Genomic DNA, 27,360 nt, shown 5'->3' with positions numbered 1-27,360 from the left:
TGCCTGCAATCCAGATCTTTCACCTACAGAGAAAAATACGTCAAAGACGACCACAGACTCTTCAGTATAGCTGGAAACCTATATCAGGCAAGAATGGGACCAAATTCAACTCCAGAAACTCATAACCTTGATGCCCAGACGTCTTCACTCTGTTTTGAAAAGAAGAGGAGATGCTACACCATGGTAAACATGCCCCCGTCCCAACTATTCTGAGACCTGTAGCAGGCATCAAATTTGAAATGAGCTCATTTAGTGGATAAAATTGTAAAATTTCTCAGTTTAAACATTTGTTATGTTATCTATGTTCTATTGTGAATAAAATATTGACTCATGTGATTTGAAAGTCTTTAAGTTTTCATTTTATTCAAGTTTAAATAACATCCCAACATTTCTGGAATTTGGGTTGCAATAAAATCAGTAAATTTAACATACAAAATTTAAAAAGCCAAAGAAAAAAAAAGAGATTTCAATTTAGATTTAAACTCATAAACAGAATTTGACATTTTCACAGATAAAGGGAGACTATTCCATTGCCTAAGCCCAACTATCACAGCGGAGCAAATATTCATGAACATGCAAATGGTTTTTCACAGGAACTGAATATTACACAACACCGACCCCTCTGGCATTTACCAGATTGACAATCCACCCATGCCTGAAGTAAAGCTGCTCTTCATTTGCAGTGAGGATTGCAGTGTTAGGAAATATTTACAGTAAATTTCATTGTACAGGGTTGCACAATACGTGATGTCTCCAACAAAGCAATCATTCACAACCTGTAAAATAAAGAATGTGGTCTTTACCGAAAAACTTCTACTTTATTATTATTATTATTATTATTATTATTATTATTTCATGACAAACTGAAAGTATTCAATTAATCTTGACTAAGTTTTAAAAATTAAATTGTATTTAATATTGAAATAGTCTGGTGTTAAATGAAGAGCTTGTGACGGCAAATGTAAGATCTAAATCTAAATCTAATTCAGTGTCTAAGTACAATAACAAAGCACTTATTTCATCTTTTTAAATTACATCTGCTTTTAAAGTAAACACTTAAACGGATAGTTCTCCCCCCAAAAAACTTTCATTTATTTTATCTAATATATTTTTTTAATATGTTATGTGTATAATGAGGACATGAGAGTACACTGCACTGAATGAGCTGGTGCTAAATACATTTCAGTAACACTTTACAATAAGATCTCATTTGTTAACAATGTATTACAGTATTTCACAATTGCTAAAACACATTTCTTGAAACCATCACTCATTTTCTCAAAACATTAAACACAAATCCAATCTTCAAACTAATTTCACAAAACTTCTGACTCTTATGGCAAAATCAAACAGATCATACACACATTAAGCAATATATAAACACTACAGATCATTCATTAGACACTACATTAAAAAATGGAAAACACAACATCCAGAACATGAGGTTACAGAAAAAAAGTATATTGTAACACAGTAAACACATTTTGCCATTACATAAAATGTATAAAAATCACAAGTAATGTGAATTTAAAGTATACTGTATGTACTGTAAGTACAGTATTATATTCAATATTATATAGTATTGAATGTCTGTATATACAGTACTTACATACTGAAAACATACAGCAGTCTAAATGCAAATGACTAAAAGGTCAAAGAAAACTCTAAATGAAAAGCATGATACAGTACACACACACACACACACACACACACACACACACACACACACAAAAACAAAGTTCAGAGTCAGTGAGAGATTCATTCTGCTTCAGCATCACGTCTTCATGTTGGGTCCGGCCTAAATCAAGTCAAGTCACCTTTATTTCAATTGCAATTTAAACTACACAGATACTAGTCTAGTATAGTATAGTATAGTATAGTATAGTATAGTATAGTATAGTATAGTATAGTATAGTATAGTCAAAGCAGCTTTACAGTGATAACAGGTACATGATGATCAGTAATGCAAAGAGGGTTCATTTTGGCTGTACAGCTCTAAAAGAAAATAGTGTCATTGTTCAGCTGAAGTCAGTTCAGTGTTGATTCAATCAATTATTACGTAAATTACTGTAATTATGTTCCTCTATAAAGCAGTTCTGCAGAAAACAGTGATGTCATCATCTAGGCTAGCTTAGTTCAGTTCTCATCCTATTATGTCAGTACTGTCAGATCAATAATATTGTTGAATATTGTTGATATTTTCCACATCACAGGCAATGTCGTCTCTTGCCAGGCAAAGGGAAAAGCCTGTGCCGGATCCAGCCTTGACAGCCTTGTCTCCACACCCATTTAGGTTTAGTGTTTTAGCAATTGTGAAATACTGTAACTAACACTGAGCAATATATTTGTTACAGTGTTTATTCATCTTTGTTAATGTTAGTTTAAAAATACAGTTTTGTTCATGTCAGTTTACGGTGCATTAACTAATGTTAACTTTTGATTTTAATAGTGTAGCCTATTATTAAATGCTGAAATGAACATTAATAAGTACTGTAGAAGTATTGTTCATTCTTAGTTCATGTTAATTAACTAATGTTAACAACAGAAATTTTTGTAAATTTATTGTAAAGTGTTGCCTACATTTCTGTATTGCAGGATTTTCTCTGTATTGCTCTCTATAGCAAATTAACCACAGGTTTGCAAATCCACTAACTTCAATGGTTATGATAGTGATGTCACTGCTAATTTGGTCTAATTATTTAAGTTAAACTGCTGTTACAACTCACTGATCCAGCGATTATTGGCAAGAATTATTACAATGGACGCATCATATTGCCATGATTTTTTAATACTTCTCTTTTAACAGTTATGTTTATGTGCTGAAAAACTGCACTTTTGCATATACCTCCACATATACGGTCCCAATATCATGTTTGGGCTCAGAAGGGCTCATGTATGTACTTGTTTGAGGTGTGTTGGATCTGTTGATTGTAATATTTTGCAAGAACTGACTTCACGTGAAAGTGATCTGTCAACTTCAGTGGAAAAGGAGGTGTCAAAGGACACCATATAAAAAGCACAATAAAGAAGCATCTGAATCTAACAGCAGACCACAACGCAGCTGCATCATGAACGGTAATCACTCAGTCTATCTATTGATTTTACAAGGCATTTTGTTAAATCTTTGGCAAAAGTAGGCTATAGCGTTTGAGTTATTTTACTATTTATGGCAATGTTTTTTAAAATAACATATTGCATGAATCCTTTTTTCAAACCAAATTATTGCAGCTATTAATTTGAGAAAATTGTTCATGTCAATTTTTTTGCTTGCAAAACAATTTTCAGATAATTTTTCTAATATTGAAAATATAATTATGTTAAAAACATGAATACTACTCCATTTATATTGCTTTATATTGAGTAATTTATACCTTGGCAAATTAAACAAATTTTAAATCAGTTCTATTTTTACATCAAAACATTTACAGCTGCCACATAATCATTTCACATGTGTTCATTTTTATAGGTACACAGTTCAAGGTTCAAAATGTCGACCTGCAGCAGGTCCGGAACCAGATCCAGCACAGGACCGACGGTCTGAGCTCCAGAACTCTGGTGCTGCGAAGAGGACAGCCGTTCACAATTCTCATTAACTATGATGGACGGCCATTCGATCCACAGAGGGAAAAACTGGTCTTTGTTCTAGGTATGTTTGTGCGCTTGTGCCTGCATCTGCATCTCAATTATGATTAAATTCGTCAGTCGTCATTCATCTAACTGCATATTCTGCAAAAACACCTGGAGAAATTACACACTAAAATATTTAGTCCTAAATGTATGATTTTTGTATTTGAGTTCCATATAAACTGTCCATGCACTGCACAGTTTTCAAAAATAATCAAAGGAATAAACTTCCATAATATAACAGGTATCATTTCTTCACTTAGTTTATTATTAACTGCATTCATTCAAATTGCTTAGAATCTGTGCATTGTGAATTTCAATTTATTCAGTTATCAATAGTTAAAATATATGAGACTGAATGAAATTTGATTAATTGATGATAAATATATAAACCTGCTTACTGTGTATTTAAAGGTCCCGTTTTTCGTGGGTTTTTTGAAGCTTTGATTGTGTTTATAGTGTGCAATATAACGTGTTCATGTTTCGCGTGTAAAAAAACACAGTATTTTTCACATAATTTACTTATCTGTATACCGCTGTTTCCACTGTCATAAAAACGGGCTGATGACTTCCTTGTTCTATGAAGTCCCTCCTTCAGAAATACGTAACGAGTTCTGATTGTGCCAGCGGTTCCTGTGTTGTGATTCGACAGCAGTTTAGCCCATCTTGCCCGGAAAGTTCACGCCTCTTACCATAACGTGGAGATGCACGCGCTCAGTGTTATTGTAAACATGTCTTTAATTTTACCCTATCAATTTGAGCCGGAATCAGACCCGGTGATTGGACTGCGGGATGAAAATAACAGCGTTTCGACGACATGGCGACAAACACACTCTACAAACGACTCTTGTGTATTCCTGTGGGCGGAGGTTATAAAAAACTTTTTAGTACGTCATTAAAGAAGGAAGTAGAGGGATGTAGTCCAAACTGGCCGTTCGATGTAGACGACTTCTGTTAAATAAAATATCTCGCTTGGCATTGAACTTTGAGCTTTAACATTTTACAGATTTTATTTATACTCTAACAACAACATTACACACTAGCTAAAGTTTGAAACATGGGATCACGAAGAACGGGACCTTTAAAACACAATTAGTTTATATTATTACAGAAATTAGTGGTGCAACAGATTACAATATATACCAAAACAAAGACTACAATAAAATTTGTAACAGAATGTCAGACAGAATGTCGGTTTCACTCGGTGTATCTAGGGCCCCAACTTAATCTTCCCTCAATCACAGATCGCTTGCGACACAAGCTAACACAGTTTGGTCTGGGTATGCTTTATGGTTTCCTGGTCGATGAAGTCATCCGCCTATGACGTTCCGTCACGCCATTGGGCTGATTTTACACATGCTTCACGATGCAATCACCCAGAGGCGTTCCCACAGCATCGAAGACTCTGATGTAGCGTCTCGTTCCCTTCTCAGGGAACCATGGTTACATGCGTAACTTGTCATTTCATGATATCAACTTCAAATTTGGAACACAACTTGGTTAGACACATGGCTTAATAGCAATTTTAGAGTAAAATATATTTAAAACAAGACCAAACTTAGGTAGGTACTCCAAAGCATTCTTGAATTATAACCATCAAGTTTGGATAGTGCATTTTCATGTCTATTCTCAAAAATGGAAGGTGACACTTAAGGGGTTAAAAATAGGGAACTTAGTTTGCATGTACTGCTCAGTCAGGTGAAAATATTTAATTATTTTATCATTGTTATTAAAAATAACAACAAAGATGCATGTTACAAATACAATATATCATACAAATGAAATACACATTGCTTTATTTTTGTTCACAGTAGGTATATTTAACAGTAATATACAAATAAGAACCTGAATTAACAAATGTAAAAATAAAACACTATACATCACTGTATAAAAAATATATAGACTGATTCCTGTTAGTAAGTGATTTTCTCTTTGTCTTTTGTTGTTTGATCAACAAACATTAAGGCATTAGGCTGCTGTCACTTTAAGACCTCATGCATTGATCTAATATACAGACACACACCTCGTTTTCTCCTAACTGTACATTAACTTAAGACATAATCGACTGTGCTTATGTAAACCTTGTGTGTATCTAAAAGTTTAAGCACAGTAAGATGAAATAGATAGCATATAGTTCAGTACTCATGCACTGACTGACGCGTTTCCATTGGCTCAACATATTATTTCTGATTGAACCCATGTTAACAGACTGTTTCCACAAAAGATTAGATTCAATTCACAGAAATTCAGTTTGTACATGTGAGCTGTCACCATTGTTGTATTGTTCTTTTTACACATTCCTTTATGGGGAAAATCTATCTTACTTTATTCACTAACTGCTCTCTCCTCGCCGCAGGGCCGCTGGATGTGGAGGTCCCTCTCTCTGTGTCTAGACAGCCTTCTCCAAATCAATGGAGTGCCATTCAGGAGAAGAGCCTTCCCATCCCGTATGCACCCTGTCCACTGGCAGTATTCACTGTCCAGCCCTGCGTCTGCTTATGTAGGAGTCTATAAACTCCAGCTGAGAATCGAGACCGGCCGGAGTGCCAAAACCTATTTTCTTGGCCATTTCACACTCCTCTGCAACCCCTGGTGCCAAGGTGAGTAGGAGAAAGAACTGTAATGTACAGAAGTGTGTTTTTGTCATGCAAAAAAAAATGTATATATATAAATAAAATTGCAACATATTTCAGAATTCAAACTTCTTCTTTTTTCTGAGATCAGAAAAGCTGTAAAAAATGTAATAATTAGTAGACTACTCCAAATAAAGTTTAATTATTTAATTTTTATTATATTAGTAAGTCTCAAGTGATATGTCTTGGTTTGAACTATACTTAATATGAAATAAATGTACTTTAAATATATTACTTTTCTGCTATAGGGGTTACTGGAGTTGCTGTAGTTAAAACATGAAATTGCTGCCAGTGATCAACAAAAAGATCCAACATATATGGCTTTTTTTTTTTTTTTTTTTTTACTATTTATAACTTGTTTCTACCAAAGAATAATAAAGTAAAAAAGGTAATTGCAACTCTCACAATTTTGACTTTTGTTCTTGCAATTGCAAGTTTACATCTTGCAATTTTGACCAGAAAAATCACAATCGTGAGAAAAAAAAAAAGTAAGAATTGTGAGATAAAAAAAAAATCACAATTAAAGTTAAAAAAGACAGCGGAAATAAGTTTTCATATGTTCCAACGTGTGTAAGGGAACAATGGATTTCATATTGTCTATTGTATGATGTAGAACGGAAACATGACAAGTAATGCAGTTTTTGTAATTCCATCATCTTTTAATATATTTTGACAGTCATTGCGCAATGATTGACTACACTGTAAAAAAATGACCGTGATTTTAACAGTAAAAGACTGTAAAAATGCTGCGGTGAAAAACTGTCAATTGGTTTACAGAAAGATTCAGTACTATATACGGTGAATAACTGTAATAGATCTAACGATACATTTAATGTAATTTTACGGTAAAATACCGTTAAATTCACAGTTTTTGGAAGTGAAAAATAACAATTCATTGTAAAATTTACAGTGAAAAACCGTAAATTGACATTCCCACAATTCCCTGCGTGACACTTCACATTTGATATATTTTCGTTGAAATAACTCTGTTTCTTCTTAGTTTTTCTCATTTTTTTCTAATCAGTTATGTACATTAGGGTTTTATGTTACATCTAATGTTGTTAAATTAATGTTTATTGCATTTTTAAAATTTCATGCATGTTACCATGATGGTGTTTAGTGTGTGTGTGAATGACACTGTGTGCACCTTCTATATGTTAGTGTTGTCCTTCTCAGCTTGTGGAAAAGCTGCTTGTGATGAGTTTGGTGACTGTCAGTGTATTATAAAGGTACAAAACAGATATTAGTACTTCATTAGGTTGGTAAATTAACATTATATCAGTTAATGAAATACGTTATTTTACCGTAAATTTTACTGGGATTTTTTTTTACAGTGTGTAACAATGATGTTAATATTACTGAAATCCAATGTTAAATATACATATTTAAAATGTAAAATTCACATGTAACTCCGTAAGTATGTTTACGGTTTGATGTCATTTTTACAGTACTGTTCTGGTAACCACAGCTGCCGGTATTTTTCCGTAGAAACAACGGAATTTTTTTTACAGTGTATATGTTCCTGTTGGTTTGACAGCATGAATGTAGAGTTTGTAGTTATTTAACAAAATGTGGTTTGGGGCAGAAGATTAACTCTTTGGCTAATTGTGTGATGTAGGTGTGTTGCTGTGTTAAAAGATTAGATAAAGTACTTTAAGTATTGGTAAACGCTTGTTAGCAATTGTAAAAAACAAACAAACAAACAAACAAACAAAAACTGTATTATATATCACCTTTTTCCTGACCAGCCTACTGTGTTTTAGATTAAAGGTGGCATTTCCAGTTTGGGGAAGTTCCATTCAAAAAGACTGAAACAAATAATTTCAAATAATACGGTTGCTAAAAAATACCAGTAACACTTTAGAATAATGGTCCGCCATTAATAAGTCACTATGCAGGAAGTAATGCAGGACAAATGAGTAGTACTACATTAACACTTCAGCTACTACCATTAACTAATATAGAAACAAGCTTAACTAATCAGTAAGTAATATCAAATTTAGGACTAAGATAGTTCATTATTAGCTAATCAATAATTAGAGAATGAGATTGGCATCATTAAGAACTAATAGGTAACTATTTATAACAAATTATAAAGAATTACTAATTAATTACTAATCACAACATTAAAGTGTCTGAGATGTGAGCAATTGTCTTTTTTTACTCTTAACTTGGTCATAAAATACATGATTAATTGCTCAAATACCTAGTCATTCTTCAAGAAAGATGTTTTTCACTTTAAAATAACGGTCCTGATCTCTAGTAGTTCCTGCATAGTGACTAGGTAACAGTTAAGTAATTAATGATGCATTTTATGGCTATATTCAGAGTAAAAATGATGACTGATTACGTCTCAGGCACACAATAATGTTCTTTACAATTTGTCTGTTAGTTAATACACTGTAAAAAATGACCTCGATTTTAACAGTAAAAGACTGTAAAAATGCTGCGGCGAAAAACTGTCAATTGGTTTACAGAAAGATTCAGTACTATATACGGTGAATAACTGTAATAGATCTAACGCTACATTTAATGTAATTTTACGGTAAAATACCATTAAATTCACAGTTTTTGGAAGTGAAAAATAACAATTCATTGTAAAATTTACAGTGAAAAACCGTAAATTGACATTCCCACAATTCCCTGCGTGACACTTCTCATTTGATATATTTTCGTTGAAATAACTCTGTTTCTTCTTAGTTTTTCTCATTTTTTTCTAATCAGTTATGTACATTAGGGTTTTATGTTACATCTAATGTTGTTAAATTAATGTTTATTGCATTTTTAAAATTTCATGCATGTTACCATGATGGTGTTTAGTGTGTGTGTGAATGACACTGTGTGCTCCTTCTATATATTAGTATTGTCGGTAACACTTTAGAATACTGATCCTTCATTAATGAATAACTACACAGGAACAAATGAATAATGCATTATTAACACTCTAGTAACTACTATTAACTAACAAGTAACTGATGAATGAATTAGTAAGTAATAGTGCTCAGCTGAAGGTGGTAGTTCACTATTAACTAATCAGTAACTACTGTTTTTTTCATACCTCCCAGAGAACTACTAAGAACTACTATATACAGGTTCATAATTAACATGAATGATGCATAATGTATAATTAATTCTAAAGTAAAGGCCTTGGTAAACCACTAGTAATGACTGAAGTATTACTAAATACTTAATGAAGAATTACTAATTATTTGGATCAGTATTCTAAAGTGAAAAACATGATAACTCTCTAGTAACTACTGAAGTCATTGTAAACTTTTGATGTTTTTGTATGTTTTTGTACAGTAATTCCTTATGATATATTTGGTAACACTTAAGTAATTACTAGTGGGTTACTATGATCTTCACTTTAGAATACTGATCCAAAAAAGTAGTAGTTACTTTAGAGTTATATAGTAACTCTTGAGTTATTACTATCCAATACTTTACAAAAACCTCAAAAGTTTACAGTGACTTCAGTAGTTACTAGAGAGTTATCATGTTTTTCACTTTAGAATACTGATCCAAATAATTAGTAATTCCTTCTTAGGTATTTGGTAATACTTCACTCATTACTAGTGGTTTACCAAAGCCTTTACTATAGAATTAATTATACATTATTCATTATTCACATTAATTACGAACCTGTATATAGTAGTTCTTAGTAGTTCTCTGGGAGGTATGAAAAAAACAGTAGTTACTGATTAGTTAATAGTGAACTACCACCTTCAGCTGAGCACTATTACTTACTAATTCATTCATCAGAGTTACTTGTTAGTTAATAGTAGTTACTAGAGTGTTAATAATGCATTACTCATTTGTTCCTGTGTAGTTATTCATTAATGAAGGATCAGTATTCTAAAGTGTTACCGTATTGTCCTTCTCAGCTTGTAGAATATCTGCTTGTGATGAACTTTGATTCATCATGTGACTCTCATCACCACTGTGTTTGATGACTGTCAGTGTATTATAAAGGTACAAAACAGATGTTAGTACCTCATTAGGTTGGTAAATTAACATTATATCAGTTAATGAAATACGTTATTTTACCGTAAATTTAACAGATTTTTTTTTTACGTTACTACTGTATTTTTTACTGTAAAGTTCTGGCAACCACAGCTGCCGGTTTTTTACCGTAAATTTTACTGGGATTTTTTTTACAGTGTAGTTATTAATGATGGTAATCTCATTAGGTAATTGTTGATTAGCTAATAAGGAACTATCTTCTAAATTTGATCTAAAGTGTTACCCAAAAATCCTCATCTGTCAGTTTGGCTGAATAATCTGTACAATTTCCTTCATGTTCTGTTTTCAGACATCAGGAGAATAATGTAACACTATGGCATGGTAACAAGAATATCTATGGCTAAAGCTCTTTTCAGTCGCTGCTTTTTGTCTGTTGTAACAGTATGAAACAAGACAACATACAGTATATTGCACATTTGTGGTCTTTCATTTATGATGCATCTCACTGGAATGAACAGTTATATAATATATTGTAAAATATATTTCATTCCTGTCATGTAAAGCTGAATTTTCAGCATCATTACACTGATCAGTGTCACATGATCCTTCAAAAATCATCTTTTATTGTTTTACATCTCTTGCCCTTTTACAGAAGTTTACATCCATATGTACAAAACTACATCAATTAACTGTGATGCACAGCTTTGATCCTTGTGTCCCTTTTGCTTTCATTTATTATCATTATACAAAGATCAATCAACAAAAATCCAGTTTTGTTATTCTGCAGATGATGCAGTGTTCCTGCCGTCGGAGGAACTGAGGAATGAATACGTCAGTTGTGATTATGGCGTGCTGTATAAGGGCACCCCCTCTGAGATGGTCCTCAGACCCTGGTCTTTTAATCAGGTGAGATGTTTGACCATTGACTTTAATGGCACAGCACTGGAAAATTGTTTCTCATTAACTCCTGTTCAATGTATTTTCAGTATGATAAAGGGATGCTGGACATCTGTATGCAGTTGCTGCAGATAAGTCCTCAATCTCAAGCCGACATGAGGAAAGATCTGCTGAACCGCAGCAGTCCGGTGTACATCAGCCGCGTGATCTCCGCTATGGTGAGGATCTCCTCCTCTCATTCTCTGCTCTCCACTGCCACTCTCAATCTGCTAATAAAGTCTGTCTTTCTGAGCAGGTGAACTGTCAGGACGACAAAGGGGTGTTGCAGGGGAACTGGTCAGACAACTACAGCGGCGGTGTCCACCCCTCGACGTGGTCCGGCAGTGGAGATATTCTCAGGATGTGGTCAGAATCACAATTCAGACCCGTGAAATACGGGCAGTGCTGGGTGTTCGCTGCTGTCATGTGTACAGGTGTGAGGTCTTACACTACCGTTCAAAAGAAAATATACTGTGATTTATACAGCCAAACTCTTAAAAAAAACAATGGCCATTTTCTTTTTGTGTTTCATGGACTGAATGGAAATAATCTGTGCTTGGTTTATAATTGTGTGCAACATTGTTTTTGCATGAAGTGTTCCTTGAATGGGTCATTAGTAATTTAATTAGTGCTGTTGATGATCAATATCAAATGCAGTTGTTTGTGTAACAGTAATGAGAGCCCTCGGCATCCCGACTCGAGTGGTCACCAACTTCAACTCCGGCCACGACACAAATGACAACATGGTGATTGAGGAATATTACTCAGAGATGGGGCAAAAGCTGTCCATAGGCCGGGATAGCATCTGGTGAGTTACATTCTGAAAGCTGAAAACTGTTTTTTGGGTTTGTTTGTTTGTTTTCTTCTTTTCAGCTTTTCAGAGTAGCTTTTTTAGGCCATGTTTTCACATAATTCAGGTGTAAACAGGGTACTAGATATTATATGGCGCAATACCAGGTTTGCCTAAGCTGTCCGGCACGTTCTTTGCGCTGTCTGGATGAAGATACGGCGCAGCGAGTTGTGTTGACAGAGTTCAGCGATTTAGTAAAGAGAAAACTTTCATTCATGAAGTTGCATGAACAACACACGGCATCCGTGTACGTCTGATCACATGCACACTTTGGTTAGAATGGTAATGATGCAATTAAAGTGTTTACATGCCATACATGCTTACACCACCTAGTTTAATGCAATTATGGTTACTTAATCGAATTCGTTTAATCTCAATATTGCCAAAATCAATTGTCAATGATGTAATATCCACTGCTATCCTCAGTTTCTGCTTGTAGAAACCATGGCGACTCACGTGGACGAATGCAAAAGTGTTGGTTATACAGCATCTAGCACACCGCTGTTGTGTCGCTCAGTCATCTTGAATCACGATTATTCATTGGCGAGTACAGACAATAAATAAAAAACGCAAACATAGATCAACTGAGGCAAGCAGACTTTGGGACAAATGGAGAAATAAACAAGGATCAATATCAGCGTGGCGTTTTCAAGATGGAGACATAGAGCTCGCTTCCCTCACATCCGTCTGACAGCATGTTTGACGTTCAAAAACCGGAAAAATATTGTCTGGTGTGTGTTGTCTAATATTAAGTAGTTTGTCTCCTGTAAAAACTGTGAGGAAAAGAATGACCAAAGGCAGAACAAACAAACAAAAACAAAAGAAGAATGGAAGAGCTCCAAACCGAGGCAGCCGTCCGCGGCGCCTTCTTGAGTGTAAAAGTTTGGAGTCGGTAAGATTGTGAAATGCATTTGAAAGAAGTCTCTTTTATGTTTGTCAAGGCTGCATTTATTTGATAAAAAAAAGAGTAATATCATGAAATAGCTGTTTAATGCATGCTAAGGCAAAATGCTTGGCCTGTTTCAGGAACTTCCATGTGTGGGTGGAGAGCTGGATGAAGAGGCCTGATCTGGGTCAAGGTTATGATGGCTGGCAGGTTGTTGACCCCACACCTCAAGAGCAGAGCGGGGGTTGGTCATTACAGTCATTTTAATGCATATAGAAACTTGTGTATTTAATCTGTGCAAAAAAAAAAAAAGTTATTTTTCAGCAAGGATATGATGCTCTTTATGCTAAAACACCAAATGAATGATACTCTGTCACAGGAATATTCCGCTGTGGCCCTGCTGCTGTTAAAGCCATTTCCGAGAAGAAGGTGGACATGCCATTCGATGTGCCGTTCGTTTATGCAGAAGTGAATGCAGATGTGCATAAAATAATCTTGAGAAATGGGAAGAGATTATCATACACTGTTGAAAAGGACAGAGTCGGAGCCCTGATCTGTACCAAACATCCCGGATCCAAGAAAATGCAGGATATCACGGCAGAATACAAACCTAAGAAGGGTAAGAGAATAAGAGAAAAAAAAAAAAATACTTACTTCTAAATAAACCTTTATTCAAACATTTAATTTCTTTCTCATTTAGATGGCATGAGATGTGTTTACCCCATCGCTTCCAGAGTTGAAAGCCGTAAGCCATTTTATCATTCCATTTATTACAATTTATCTAACTAGTATCAACATTTCCAAAATAATCATTGTAAAAAAAAAAAAAAAAAAAAAAAAAACAGGTTTCTGGAAGACTTTGAGGATACATTTTGACACACATGACTGATAAATTTACTCAGTGTCCATTAAAATCATATTAATAATCAAGTCTATATCTTTTTAGTGATACTTTTCAACAAGAGAGAAAAAAATGAAATCAGTCACAAAATACAATTGTGTATGCTTGCACCAAGACAAATAAAAAATAATAATAAAAAATGAAATATACCTGGGAAACACAGAGAGAGAGAGAGAGAGCACAGACATATAAAGACTTCAAATGCAAAAGCCTCTAAGTGCCATCTGAAATTTTCAGACTCCTATGTTCAGACTCAGTAATTTCACTATTTATTGCCATTAAAATGAAAATATTGAAATAACTGAACATAAACATGCCTGATAAAAATGCTAATTTTAGACAGCACTTAGAGGTTTTTGCATCTGAAGTCTTCATATATATATATATATATATATATATATATATATATATATATATATATATATATATATATATATATATATATATATATATATATATATACACATACACATATATACACACACACACACACACACACACACACATATATATATATATATATATATATATATATATATATATGTGTGTGTGTTCTGTGTGTATTTCATTTTTTAGTAATCTTTTATTTGTCTTGGTGCAAGCATACACAATTGTAATTAATAAAAATATATAAATATGCATGAAAAATAAATTATTTATAGATAGATAGATAGATAGATAGATAGATAGATAGATAGATAGATAGCAGATAGATAATAATAGTAATATTTAAAAAAAAAAAAAAAAAAATATATATATATATATATATATATATATATATATATATATATATATATATATTATATTATTCATCTACATTTTACAAATACTCTCTTCTAGTTTCCAATGGAGAAGGATATCGGAGAACAGTTGGTATGTTCTAGCATGTCTTCCCCTCATAAACACAGCTCCTTGTTTGAGTAATATGACTGAACACAGAGATATAACATTTCATTTTATATATTTTTTGTTATTCATCTACATTTTACAAATACTCTCTTCTAGTTTCCAATGGAGAAGGGGATTGGAGAACAGTTGGTATGTTCTAGCATTTTTTCCCCTCATAAACACAGCTCCTTGTTTGAGAATATGACAACACAGAGATTGTTTCCAATGGAGAAGGGGATAGAACAGTGTTGTTCTAGCATGTCTTCCCCTCATAAACACAGCTTCTTGTTTGAGTAATGTGACCCAGAGATATAACTCATAAACACTCTCTTCTAGCTGGAGAAGGATATCGGAGAACTTGTTTGAGTCTTCCCCTCATAAACACAGCTCCTTGTTTGAGTAATGTGACACAGAGATCTAACATTTAATTGTGTGTGTCAATTCATGCAGTTCCTGAGGGCATTGCAGTTTCTCTCCAGCTCTTGAAAGCTCCCATAGTCGGAGAAAACATTTCTTTCAACGTCATAATCACTAACAAAGGGGATGTTCCGAAAATGCTGAGAAAACATGTGAACGCTCAGAGCAAAGAGTACAACTGCAATCCCACTGAAGCCTTCTGGAAGGCCGAGAATGATCTGAAGATCGGCCCGTATGAAAGTAAGAGTTCTGCGACCTATACTGATCAACAAAAACTGCTTAAAATGAGTTTAAAATGTAGCTTACTTATAACCAGAAATTTGAACCTGCAGATGTTTTTAAAAAATATCCTAATTTTTTTCAGGATCTCGATCCGCAATCTAATTAGTCTTTTTTTGTTTTGGATATTAAGAAATTTAAGAAGTATAAAGAGTTTGCTGAGCAGTGCAGCCAAACTAATTGCCCCAATTTAAAAAAATAAAACCCAAAAATTACAGATTTTGCTTTTTGCAGATATGCACAAAAAATTTAAAATTACAGTCTTTATCTTTTGGGAAAACAGGCCATAAAACCCCACAATGCACCCAATTTGACATTGAACAAGCCTTACAATGCAACAACACCCATCTGGATGTTATTGGACTTTTTGAATACCACCAAAATGTGTTGAAATGATTCGTTAAGGGATTGCACAGTCAACTTCATGATTCCTGTTTGTTGTTCTCCACCAGTCATGACTGTAAAACACGAGATCTCCTTCGAGGAGTACATGGCGAAGGAGGTGATGGAGGATCATCTGGTTAACCTGGCTGTGGTTATAGCGGATGTGGAGTCTGAGGAGAGAGTGCTGGCTTCAGAGGAGTTCTACATCAAGAGCCCTGCCCTCAAAATACACGTACTGGTGGCCCATCAGACACTATATATATATATATATAGATCCCCTTTCATACCAATCAATTCACAGTGGACAAAAACGAGTCCCATCCAATAATTTGCAAATGCAAGATTTTCGTTTTGTGACTAAATTAAACCATTTTCAGCTTGTTTTTCATTATTTAATAAAGACACGTATTACTCCAAGATTAAGGGCATTATGAGGATTTTTAAGATATTATAAAGATTTTTATTTGCATTAAAAATGAACTGAGTTAAAGCAGTTTGGTGCAAACCCTGTGTTTTTGTTTGTTTGTTTTTTTCAGGTTCAAAACAAGCGCTCGGTCATCATCAACGAGCAGCAGCTCGCCATGGTGACTTTTACCAACACGTTTGATGTTGCAGTGAGCGGGGAACTCACCGTAGAGGGTTCAGGACTCTTACAGGAGAAGGTCCAGATCAGGTACATTTCAGGTTTTATAGCTCTTTGCTGAGAAGAACGCTGAACAAATTCACAAAAATAGAAAAATTTCAGTGACTGTTCTTCAAAAGGTTTTCCAAACACATCCCTGTCTGTCATTGGTCAGACAAACAGATAGCTCCGTCCTAAATACACACCTTTGGTTGATGTTCAGACAAGATTAATGTTTAGAAAGCATCACAGTGTAACTGTTTTCAGAAAAATCAAAGATTGTCTCAGCATAATTAGCTTGTTTGAGATAAAGTAATTTAATATCCAAAACACAGCACTTTCTGTCTTCTGACTTTCCATTTCTTTAGTGAGAAAGTAACTGATATTTGTAATGAAATCTGAAAGATTTCCATCCCTCCATTGAAAGTCTGTTCACCCAAAACTGATGCTTAAAGAGATGGTTAAATAAATCCATATATATGGAGTGGTTTAATCCAAGTCGTCTGAAGAGACACGATTGTTGTTTTATATGATAAACAGATTTAATTTAGGCTTTTATTCACATATCACAACATTGATCAGGAACTCAAGTATGGTAAGTTTGTTCTTATGCATCAAGCAAGTACGGTTGAGATCTATGAATGTTTGCTGATCAATGCATGAATAAAAGCCTTTGAGATGAATCCTTATTGATGCAATGCACCCTTTTTTGTGTAAATGACTATTTCTAACCATGATCAGTATAATCAGTGATGCTTGCCTGTTTTAGTCTTTAAAATGTCCTTTGCTTTATATCTCAGCCTTATGATCCAGCCTGGAGAAACCATTTGGAGGTCCGTCAATATCATTCCCAGGATGACGGGTGACAAGATGCTTCACGGTAGTTTAGCGTTGACAAATATGCCCATCATCCTCCGTGGATTCAAGACCGTCAATGTTCAAGCAGCTTAGAGATGACTGTGAACCCTCAACATGACATACTAGTGGCTGAAACACCTTTGAAAATGATTGCTTTCTATTACAGTTTTTTTTAAATTGACAATTAAGTTGCATTATGATTGGTTACATCACCTGTCAATCAAAGTCCCAGTGAAGGGTCTATTAGCCTGTGCATATCCCAACTCTTTTTGCCAGCATGGGTCACATGTTTTTAACTCCTCAGGCCCACTTTGACTGCCTTCATTCACAAAGATCATCAGGGCCTCTTTTTTTCTACATTAAAAAATAAAGTTGAATATCGTCTGAACTTCTTTCTGTGAGAAACTGCATTTATTACTGATTCGAATGAGAGTCTGAGAGCTACTCCTCCTTGAAGTAGATGTTTCCTCTCTCTATGTGCATGTGTTAGTATCTCTCTGTGCAGGACTGGACTCCAGAGAGATGGAAAACTGCACCCAGTACAGAATGGACATGGACATCCTCAGACATAATGACGCTGAGGAGGGTTGATATACACTTCATGTGCAAAACTCTAATCTTGTTGTCACCTAAATAATCCTTGAAGAGTTGCTTTTAGACTAAACGTACATGTGTTTAACCAATCCGAATCCTTTTCTTTTTCTTTTTTTTTCAATGATGTAGTTAGTGATGTTTGTTAGAGTATAATTTCTGCTATATTGAGTTTGTACGCAGAGCGGCCTACGAGCTCCTCGCAAATACTGAAGCTGACTTGTGATAATGAAACTACAAACTATTTTCTTCAGTAAATTTTTCTTCAATTGACTGCATCTCTGACTCCTGGTCTTTATTCATCCTTTCTGGTCCCTGGGTCTTAACTGTAAATTTCCCTAAAGCATAGTCAGGTGTTGAAGTTCTTTTCATTACTTGGACATACACAGTAATGGGTTTTTTGTTTGAGGATGCAGAACAACACAGACAAGCAGAGAGAGGAAAAAAAATGTCTGGGAGAGGAATAGATGGATCAGGACAAGGAAGAAGAAGAGGAGTAGGAATGTGTGCTGGATTGTGCATGTGTTATTTTTTCCACTTACGCATAGGAATGCTGATTTCTGCCATGGAATAGAAAATAAAAAGGTAACTGACTTTTTAAAAAACAGAATATGTTTAAGTGATAATATTGGTTACTTAAAGTTCATTTGACTGATGCATTCCATCAGATTTCGTTTTGCAGCATTGAGCATTATAACCAATCACACACATTTCTGTTGAGCTTATGAATGTGATGGCCAATCAGATTAGTCATTGCTGAAATGAAGAGTTTTGTACAGTGTGCGCACTCTCTGACTGAAGAGAGAGTGAGAAAAATCCACATTCAAACCAAAATATCTGACTTCCTGTTGGTCGGAGCTAATGACTGAAAATTAGAAAGTTGTCCGGCTCGATGAGAACAATATGTGTACTGAATTTGATGACTGTAGGTTAAGCTAATCCCTTTTGTCAAAAGGTGGCGCTATAGAGGCCCTCCTCCCTGCCTGTTTCTGAGGCTTTGCCCATGTCTAATGGATGACAATCCTGACACGTGTGTCGAGTTTCATGCAATTTGATGCATGCTAAGAGTCTCAAAAGCATCCAAAACAAATATTGAAGTTTGATCTGTTGCTATGGCAACATTGTTTGAAAAATATCAAAAATCTTTTCACAGGTCTACATTTGCCACGTCTTGACATTATTGCAAATCAACAAATCAGGTAAAAATAAGAGGGTGATCTCAAAGCATTTTGAAAGTGACACACTTCCTGCTGCCAGTTGGTGGCGCTATAACTTTGACTCACAATAGTCACATCCATGTGATCGGACTCCTACAACGAACACACAGCTGAAGTTTCATAAAAATCAATTAATGCATGCAGAAGTTAAAACACATTTCCTGTTTCCCTTTTCTTTCCATAAATTCGTTGCCTCGCCACGGCCAAACCGTTCGAGATATCAAAAATCCGCTCACAATTTCGCATCATCAGTGTCTTGACTTCATGCTGACAGAGTTTGGTCATGATCAGATTAATCGCCTAGGAAGAGTATATCAAATTCCAGAGCATGAGTTTTCCAAACAACCCATAATAGCCGACTTCCTGTTGAGCTGGCGTATAACTTAGAGCATGAAAGTTGTTCGGCCCTATGAGGTCTATATGTGTACTGAGTTTCATACTAATACGTGCAAGTGTGTTTGATATATGAGCCAAGTTTTCAGACCCTATTCAGGGGGGCCCTGTGTCGCCAGCCTCTGCGGCATCCTAATGTGTGCCAATTTTCAAGAGTTTTTGAGCATGTTAAGCCCCCCCAAAAGCCCCGGATGGTTGAAAAAAAAAAAAATCAGTGCCATTCATTGTACAATGAAGTACATGGTGTCATCACCATCAGTGTCCCAGACCGGATGCATCACCAGATGTGTCGCTATAAGCATAAGTGCTATTGTGCGTCAGATTAATACCACTACTGGAGTACTGGGACAAAAATGGGAAAATTGCAGCTACATGAGTCAAAACAACCCAGACTGAACTGTGACCTAGATGGATAGATAGATAGATAGATAGATAGATAGATAGATAGATAGATAGATAGATAGATAGATAGATAGATAGATACAACAGTTTCTTCCCTCAAGCAATCTATCTCACAAACACGGAACACAAAACACTATTACACATTATTTACTTAAAACACTTATTTATATCTCAATTTGCACACATAACTGTATATACAATTGTCTATAATATATATTGTTTTTTGCTTTTTTTGCACTTTGTCTATCTTGTAAATTTGTATATTATTATTTTATTCTTTTGTTATTCTTCTGTTGCACTGTGGAGCTTCTGTCACTAAAACAAATTCCTAGTATGTGTAAACAACATACCTGGCAATAAAGCTCTTTCTGATTCTGATAGATAGACTGTCCTCCAAAAGTTTGGAAACACCCCTGGCAAAGTGTGGTTTTGGACGATATCAGCATAAATCCTTATCATTTTTTGGTGTAAATACATTAAAGTAACTTGACATTATCATTGAAGACCAGCAATAGTAATTTTCATTTTGATTACATAATAATGGCAATATATACATGTCAAAGTCAGACATGCCCCTTTGCCAGCTGTGATGCTGGTTACTGGTTTAAACTTGGCCCAGGTTTGTAAAAGATGTTTGGGTCAGCACACCTTAATAGCTTCAACAATTGATTGCCAATTAAGTTTGAGAATACAATGAACCAATCAGAACCCAGTTTAGGTCAGATAGCTGCTAATGCTGGATATTTTGATGAAGTTTTTTCTATGTATAAACTGTTTATGTAATAAAATATGATTTCGTAGTTTGTGTTGTCCCTTATCAGTGCAAAATGATCACAAATTAAGAAGGATTCATGCCAATAGTGTCCAAAACCCCACTTTTCTAGGGCGTTTCCAAACTTTTTGAGGGCAGTGTATAGATAGATAGATAGATATAGCCTCTTTCTCTTTCTCTCTCTCTCTCTATATATATATGTGTGTGTTTACATAATGAATCATGCAATCAGTGTTGAAAGAGCTCGTTCAAAGGTTCAGAGTTCTGGATTGTGTCGATTCACGTTTACTTGCCTTTCTGCTTCCTCATGTTTAGCACGCGCTCTCACTCTTGCTCATGTTTAGCGCGTTCACGCTGACTCATGGTTTCAACATTCGGCTGAGTCATGCTCCAGTCCAGATTTACTGCTGCGTTTCTTATCGCTGCTCAGCGAATCACAGCCAATAAATCTCGTGTCAGGTCTCTCTTATGTCAGGTGATCTTCATAACAGACTCACAGTATTCTGTGTGAGACAGAAACTATTATAATGTTCTTTCTCTCTGACACTGATTGTGTTTTAGAGCTGATCATGACCTCTGAACTACATCTCTACATTTATTCAGAATCAGAAACAGCTTTATTGCATAACTTGGTATTGAAGCTTCCAGTGCACACATATAAATATAACAAGACATGTATATAAAAAGTAGGCTATAAGACACAGACAGGTTTGGTCAGAATATGAACATATAACATTATTGTGAATAATGATATGAATAAATAGTCACATTCAGAGAACAGACAATCCCATATATCACACTTTCATGTGAACATCTGTAGCTGCTCATGTGATTGAAATTCTCCTCAGTCATGTTTTCAACATCTCTCCTCCTCCTGAGCTGATGAATGTGTCGTGTCATGTTTAGCTCCACTCCTCCCTTTCCCCCTGCCTTTGTTCGAGTTCTGCTGAACTGTGCTGCTGTTGACTTCCTGTTACACTCAGAGAGAGAGAGAGGGAGGTATAAAAGAGGAGGAAGCAGCACTCGGATTTCACATCACTGAGAGATCTTGAGCTGCTCACATTCAGGATATCCGCAGAGGACCGACACATACAGACAGAGTGAGTAAACCTGGAGTCCGCCTTGATTTTTTAATGTACTGTCTGCTTCATCAGATGATGCAGTTATATTCACATGAGTGTTTATTCACAAGTGTTGATTTGTTTTCCAGAGAAATGGAGACGATTGAGAAAACACAGACGGCCATCACAGACAGGTGAAACTAACAGACAGCTCTCATATCTATAAATACAAATTTATCTGAATATTTAAAAGTGCAGACAGATGTTTTAGGTGTGTGATTGTTGTGGTGTGTTTGAGAAGATTTCTGTACTGATGGTTACAGCTGCAGACTTTAATGTGATTGTTTGTTACATGTTCAGTGAACTATCAGAGCAGATCAAAGCTGCGACTAAAGACAGTCATGTGCGAGCCGAGAACACGGAGCTGATGCTGAGCTACCAGAGAGGAAACGTGTCCCTCCGACAGTACCAGGTAATTGAAACTGCGGCGTATTTTATACGACAGCGAATGCCTTTATTCACTATAATCAAATGTCAAAAATATCATTCAGTCAATCATGACTACACAGCAAAATCCCCAGAGTTAAATTAACTCTGCTCAGAGAACATATGGACCCTCTCTAACCTTAAAATAACACTGAAGCAAAGTTAAAGTTAATATGCTGTTTGTGGAGTTGTTTATTCAGATCCTGAGAGATTTCATGTCTTTTATCTTCATTTGATTTCATCTAAGACTGTGGCTGGAAGTCATTTGTGGTTATTGTGTTTCTCTTCAGTGATTCTGCTTGTTAACAGCAGGTGTTCATCACTAATGCTCAATCATAATTTAATTATCTCATTAACTTTAACTCTGCTTCAGTGTTATTTTAAGGTTAGAGAGGGACCATATGTACTCTGAGCAGAGTTGATTTAACTCTGGGGATTTTGCTGTGTAAAGTTAGTTGTTAGTATTAAAGGGTTAGTTCACCCAAAAATGAAAATTTCTGTCATTATTTACTCTCCCTCATGTCGTTCCACACCTGTAAGACCTTCATTTATCTTCGGAACACAAATTAAGATATTTTTGAACAAATCTGAGATTTTTGACCTCTGATAGACTGCGATGTTATTATCACTTCCAATGTCCTGAAAGGTACTAAAGACATCTTTAAAACAGTCATGTGACTGCAGTGGATTTGTGCGCAAAAACAAAACAAAAATAACTTTATTCAACAATCTCTTCTCTTCGCTGTTATTATATTACGCAGGTGACGCAGTAACACAGCGTGTTTACGTCCGAATGCCGGCTCAGTATTGGCCAAAGCTGATCACGTGATCAACACGACGCATGCGTGTGATACTGACACAGGATCCGGCCAATAATGAGTCGGCGTTCTGAACCTGGAAGCGCTGGACGTAAACAACGTATGAGAATAACACAGAAGAGAAGAGATTGTTGAATAAAGTCGTTATTTTTTGTTTTGTTTTTGCGCACAAAAAGTATTCTCGTCTCTTCATAACATTAAGGTTGAACCACTGCAGTCACATGACTGTTTTAACGATGTCTTTAGTACCTTTCTGGACCTTGAAAGTGTTGATTATATTGCTGTCTATGGACGAGTCATAAACCTCTCAGATTTCATCAAAAATATCTTACAGGTTTGGAACGACATTAATGACAGAAATTTCATTTTGGGGTGAACTAACCCTTTAACCTACTGACATTATCACCACTAGAACACTGTATTGACCAATCACAACACACCAACACTGTTAACCAGTCTAATTAGATTTAGATTTAGTCTTCATACTGATTCCCTGTAGAATCTAACCTGGTTTCTTCTGCTCTGTATTTCAGATGCTCTTGTGTTCGCTGTATAAGATATACGAGGCGCTGGAGGAAGCGCTGGACAGGAACGCCTCCCATGATGCCGTGGCTCCCATATACTTCCCACAGGAACTGGGCAGGCTGGAGTCCATTGAGAAAGACCTGGAGCATTTCTACGGCCAGAACTGGAAGGAGAAGATCACTGTGCCGGCCGCCACGCTGAGATACGCCCAGAGACTGAGAGAGGTGAGCACAGAGCTGCAGAAACAATCAGAGACAATTCATCTATTGATATCTGGCCATTTTGGGATTATTGACTGAGAATCATGCTTAATAACTGTCACCGTCCCGTATACGGGATGGCTAAGTTTACTTCACTTTATAACAATTAAAATCTAATCATGACAAATTATATATCGTTGGAAAGGTCTAAGACTCCTAAATAGATATTTGACCACTTTTTTTGTTATGTAGGAACAGTAATAGATTAATTTATGACTAGAGTGCCCCTCAAAAATGTAAATCATAATATGAGTTCTGACCTTTTTCACAAAAAATATTTTAGCAATTATCATAAATTATATATCATTTGAAAGCTAAAAACCTCAAAATTTTGAAACCATTTTGAAATCGGACATTGCTTTACCATAAAAATTGTACTTAAAAATCTTTTACCGGTCTCCTCCCCCTTAGTGCAGGTTGTCTTTTAGAATCAAAACTTTTTATAATCTTGACAAAATACATATCATTGGAAAGAGTCTCAAGATTCCATATTTGGTGATTTTCTACTTCTATTTTGTTATAGAAGTAATATTGAAAGAGAAATGTATGCATTTGTGACAGAAACATAATTCAATGGAGTTTGGGTGTCACCCGGTGGCTTTTTTTGGTATAACGCCGAAATAAAATTGCATAGGAACCTCAATTTTTTTCATATCAACTTCAAATTTGGAACACAACTTATTGAGTCATATGGCTTTAATTTTATAGCAATTTTGGATTAAAAACAATTTTGTAAAATATTTATTTTATATAAAATATAATAAAAATAGTACAGTACATTCTCTTTACAGTAAATTTAAACTTGTATAACTTTTTATACTTTCATTTTTTGAAATTATTTCACTGCCACAACAATCTTTATTAAAAAGAGACCAACCTTATGTCTGTATTCAAAAGTGTTCATGAATTATAACAATTTAAGTTTGGATAGTGCATTTTTATGTCTAGGTTCAAAAATGGGGGGTGACAATAAAATGCTTTAGAAGTGTTGGATCATGTGAACTAATGTAGTCAATTAATTTTAAAGGGATTGTTCACCCAAAAATTAAAATTATCCCCTGATTTACTCACCCTCAAGCCATCCTAGGTGTATATGATGATCTTTTTTCAGATGAACACAATCGATATATTAAAAAATATTCTGGCTCTTCCAAGCTTTATAATGGTAGTGAAAGGAGGGTGAGATTGTGAAGCCCAAAAAAGTGCATCCATCCATCATAAAATTAGTCCATACGGCTTCACAGGGTTAATAAAGGCCTTCTGAAGCAAAGCGATGGGTTTTTGTAAGAAAAATATCCATATTTAAACCTTTAGAAACTTACAAAAACCCATCGCTTCGCCTGGAGCCGTATGGACTAATTTTATGATGGATGGATGGACTTCAAAATCTCACCCTCCATTCACTGCCATTATAAAGCTTGGAAGAGCCAGAATACTTTTTAATATAACTCTGATTGTGTTCATCTGAAAGAACATGTCATACACACCAAGGATGGGTTGAGGGTTTTCATTTTTGGGTGAACTTTAACAAAAGGAACCTTATTGTGAAGTATCACTTTTAAAATGTCAAAGGTCATCTTACACGGTCTGTCCTTCGAGAGTATCGTGACTTTGCTCTGAATCGGTTGTGTTGTGTCTCAGGTGGGCAGAGATCACCCTGAATATCTGGTCGCTCACGCGTACACGCGCTACCTGGGCGACCTGTCGGGCGGGCAGGTGCTGGGCCGCATCACGCAGAAGTCATTAGGGCTGAAGAACGGAGAGGGCTTGTCGTTCTTCTCGTTTCCCGGTGTGAGCAGCCCCAACCTCTTCAAGCAGCTGTACAGGAGCCGCATGAACAGCATCGAGCTGACGGAGACTCAGAGGAGCGGCGTGCTGCAGGAGGCCGTCACCGCATTCGAGCTCAACATCCAGGTGAGCGACTGCTCAAGCTCCTTCCACTCGAGCGACTGCAGCTGCTGTGGATGAGCTGATCAGTTCGTTTTCTGTTCCTCAGGTCTTTAACGAGCTGCAGGACTCGGTGAGCTGCGCGTCAGAGACGGAAAATGAAATGAGACAGAGACGCACACAACACAAGCAGAACACAACAACGACGGCAGGTAAAACACTGTCTCGTCTTTGTGCTTTTGCTGCATGTTTCGGTCTGCCGTGACTGAAGTGTTTTGTCATGTTCTCCTCAGGTGATGAAGCGCTGCAGAGCTCCTCGTCTCTGATGCCGCGGTTCCTGCGGACGCTGCTCGGTGTGTTTGTGGTTCTGGCCGTCGGGATGGTCTATGCCTTTTAAACCCCTGTTCAAACCACCTCATCATTAGCACTTTTTAAACATGAAGTCACATGTTGGAGACATCAAATGTATTATTTTATCATATCGTCAATAATAAACGTGTTAGTTCATAGTTATTCAAATGACAGATCCTTTGGAAAATTTCCTTTGTCGGAATCATTTTGTAACTGTATATATGGATTTGTATTGTTAATATTTTATTTTTATAATAAAATCTTACTCATTTTTCTCAAATGTTGCATAATTTCTTGGCTTGTAGTTGTGGTGTGGCTATTCTTTTATATTCAGAAGAACTGTATTGTTCATGAAAACATTGACAGTCAACCAGAATCCATTCAACTGTAATGAGCTAAAGCATTCATTATCGTTCGTGGTGCTAACACGACTTAATTCCTTTTTCTTGCACTAACTTAATAAAATAAAGGCCATTTCACACCATTAACCAACACATTATACCGTTTGCAGTTTTGTCATCTGCAACTTTAAATGCTCGAGCTCTTTGAAAATGCAACTTTGAATGTTCTCAGAACTTTTGCAAATGTTCTCGCAAGGTTCTCTCAAGGTTATGAACAAACGTTCCACTAACATTAATAGAACGTTCATTCAGAATTATCAGGGGCCTCATTTATAACCGTTGCGTATGTACGAAACAGGCCCTGGAAGAGACGAATGCCACTTTCTACACACAAGGTGTGATTTATAAAAACAAACTTGACGGGAAAATCTGCGCACCTGTACGCAAACTCTGACCCATGCGTACAAGCATTTTGGAGACAGAGCAGTTTGGCGACACCGATGGTGAGCTGAGGCACTGACAGCAGATGAAGGAAAACCACCTTAAAGGGTTAGTTCACCCAAAAATGAAAATTCTGACATTAATTACTCACTCTCATGCTGTTCCACACCCGCAAGACCTTCATTCATCTTCAGAACACAAATTAAGATATTTTTGATGAAATCCGATGGCTCAGTGAGGCCTGCATAGCCAGCAATGACATTTCCTCTCTCAAGATCCATTAATGTACTAAAAACATATTTAAATCAGTTCATGTGAGTACAGTGGTTCAATATTAATATTATAAAGCCACGAGAATATTACAAAATATTACAAAAACCCAAAATAACGACTTATTTAGTGATGGCCGATTTCAAAACACTGCTTCAGGAAGCTTCGGAGCACAAATGAATCAGTGTATCAAATCAGCAGTTCAGAGCGCCAAAGTCACGTGATTTCAGCAGTTTGACACGCGATCCGAATCATGATTCGACACAAAAGATTCATAACGCTCCGAATCTTCCTGAAACAGTGT

At 35.8% G+C, this 27,360-nt stretch overlaps 1 protein-coding gene and 1 pseudogene across 1 annotated transcript; both read left to right on the top strand.

Annotated features, from left to right (window-relative positions):
- The first annotated feature begins 3,019 nt into the window (after nt 1-3,019).
- Nucleotides 3,020-18,106, top strand: LOC125274450 (annotated as a pseudogene).
- A 3,465-nt stretch (nt 18,107-21,571) lies between these two features.
- Nucleotides 21,572-26,284, top strand: LOC125274451 (heme oxygenase-like). Its single transcript, XM_048200867.1, has 7 exons — nt 21,572-21,716; nt 21,827-21,871; nt 22,038-22,149; nt 23,515-23,730; nt 25,408-25,680; nt 25,763-25,865; nt 25,947-26,284. The coding sequence occupies exons 2-7, from the start codon at nt 21,831-21,833 to the stop codon at nt 26,048-26,050; spliced, it is 849 nt and encodes a 282-aa protein (XP_048056824.1). The 5' UTR covers nt 21,572-21,716; nt 21,827-21,830; the 3' UTR covers nt 26,051-26,284.
- Nucleotides 26,285-27,360: the final 1,076 nt, after the last annotated feature.

The sequence above is a fragment of the Megalobrama amblycephala genome, linkage group LG8 (assembly GCF_018812025.1).
Source record: "Megalobrama amblycephala isolate DHTTF-2021 linkage group LG8, ASM1881202v1, whole genome shotgun sequence".
NCBI classification, from domain to species: domain Eukaryota; kingdom Metazoa; phylum Chordata; class Actinopteri; order Cypriniformes; family Xenocyprididae; genus Megalobrama; species Megalobrama amblycephala.
The sequence above is the reverse complement of the archived record's forward strand: the minus strand, read 5'-3'. Positions and strand labels throughout refer to the sequence as shown.

What these genes read in the sequence shown, in the direction of transcription:
- LOC125274451 (XM_048200867.1), top strand. Translation starts at nt 21,831, where the DNA reads ATGGAGACGATTGAGAAAACACAGACGGCCATCACAGACAG. An exon ending in ACGCCCAGAGACTGAGAGAG is followed by an intron (nt 23,731 to 25,407) that starts GTGAGCACAGAG and finishes GTTGTGTCTCAG; the next exon opens with GTGGGCAGAGATCACCCTGA. An exon ending in CATTCGAGCTCAACATCCAG is followed by an intron (nt 25,681 to 25,762) that starts GTGAGCGACTGC and finishes TCTGTTCCTCAG; the next exon opens with GTCTTTAACGAGCTGCAGGA.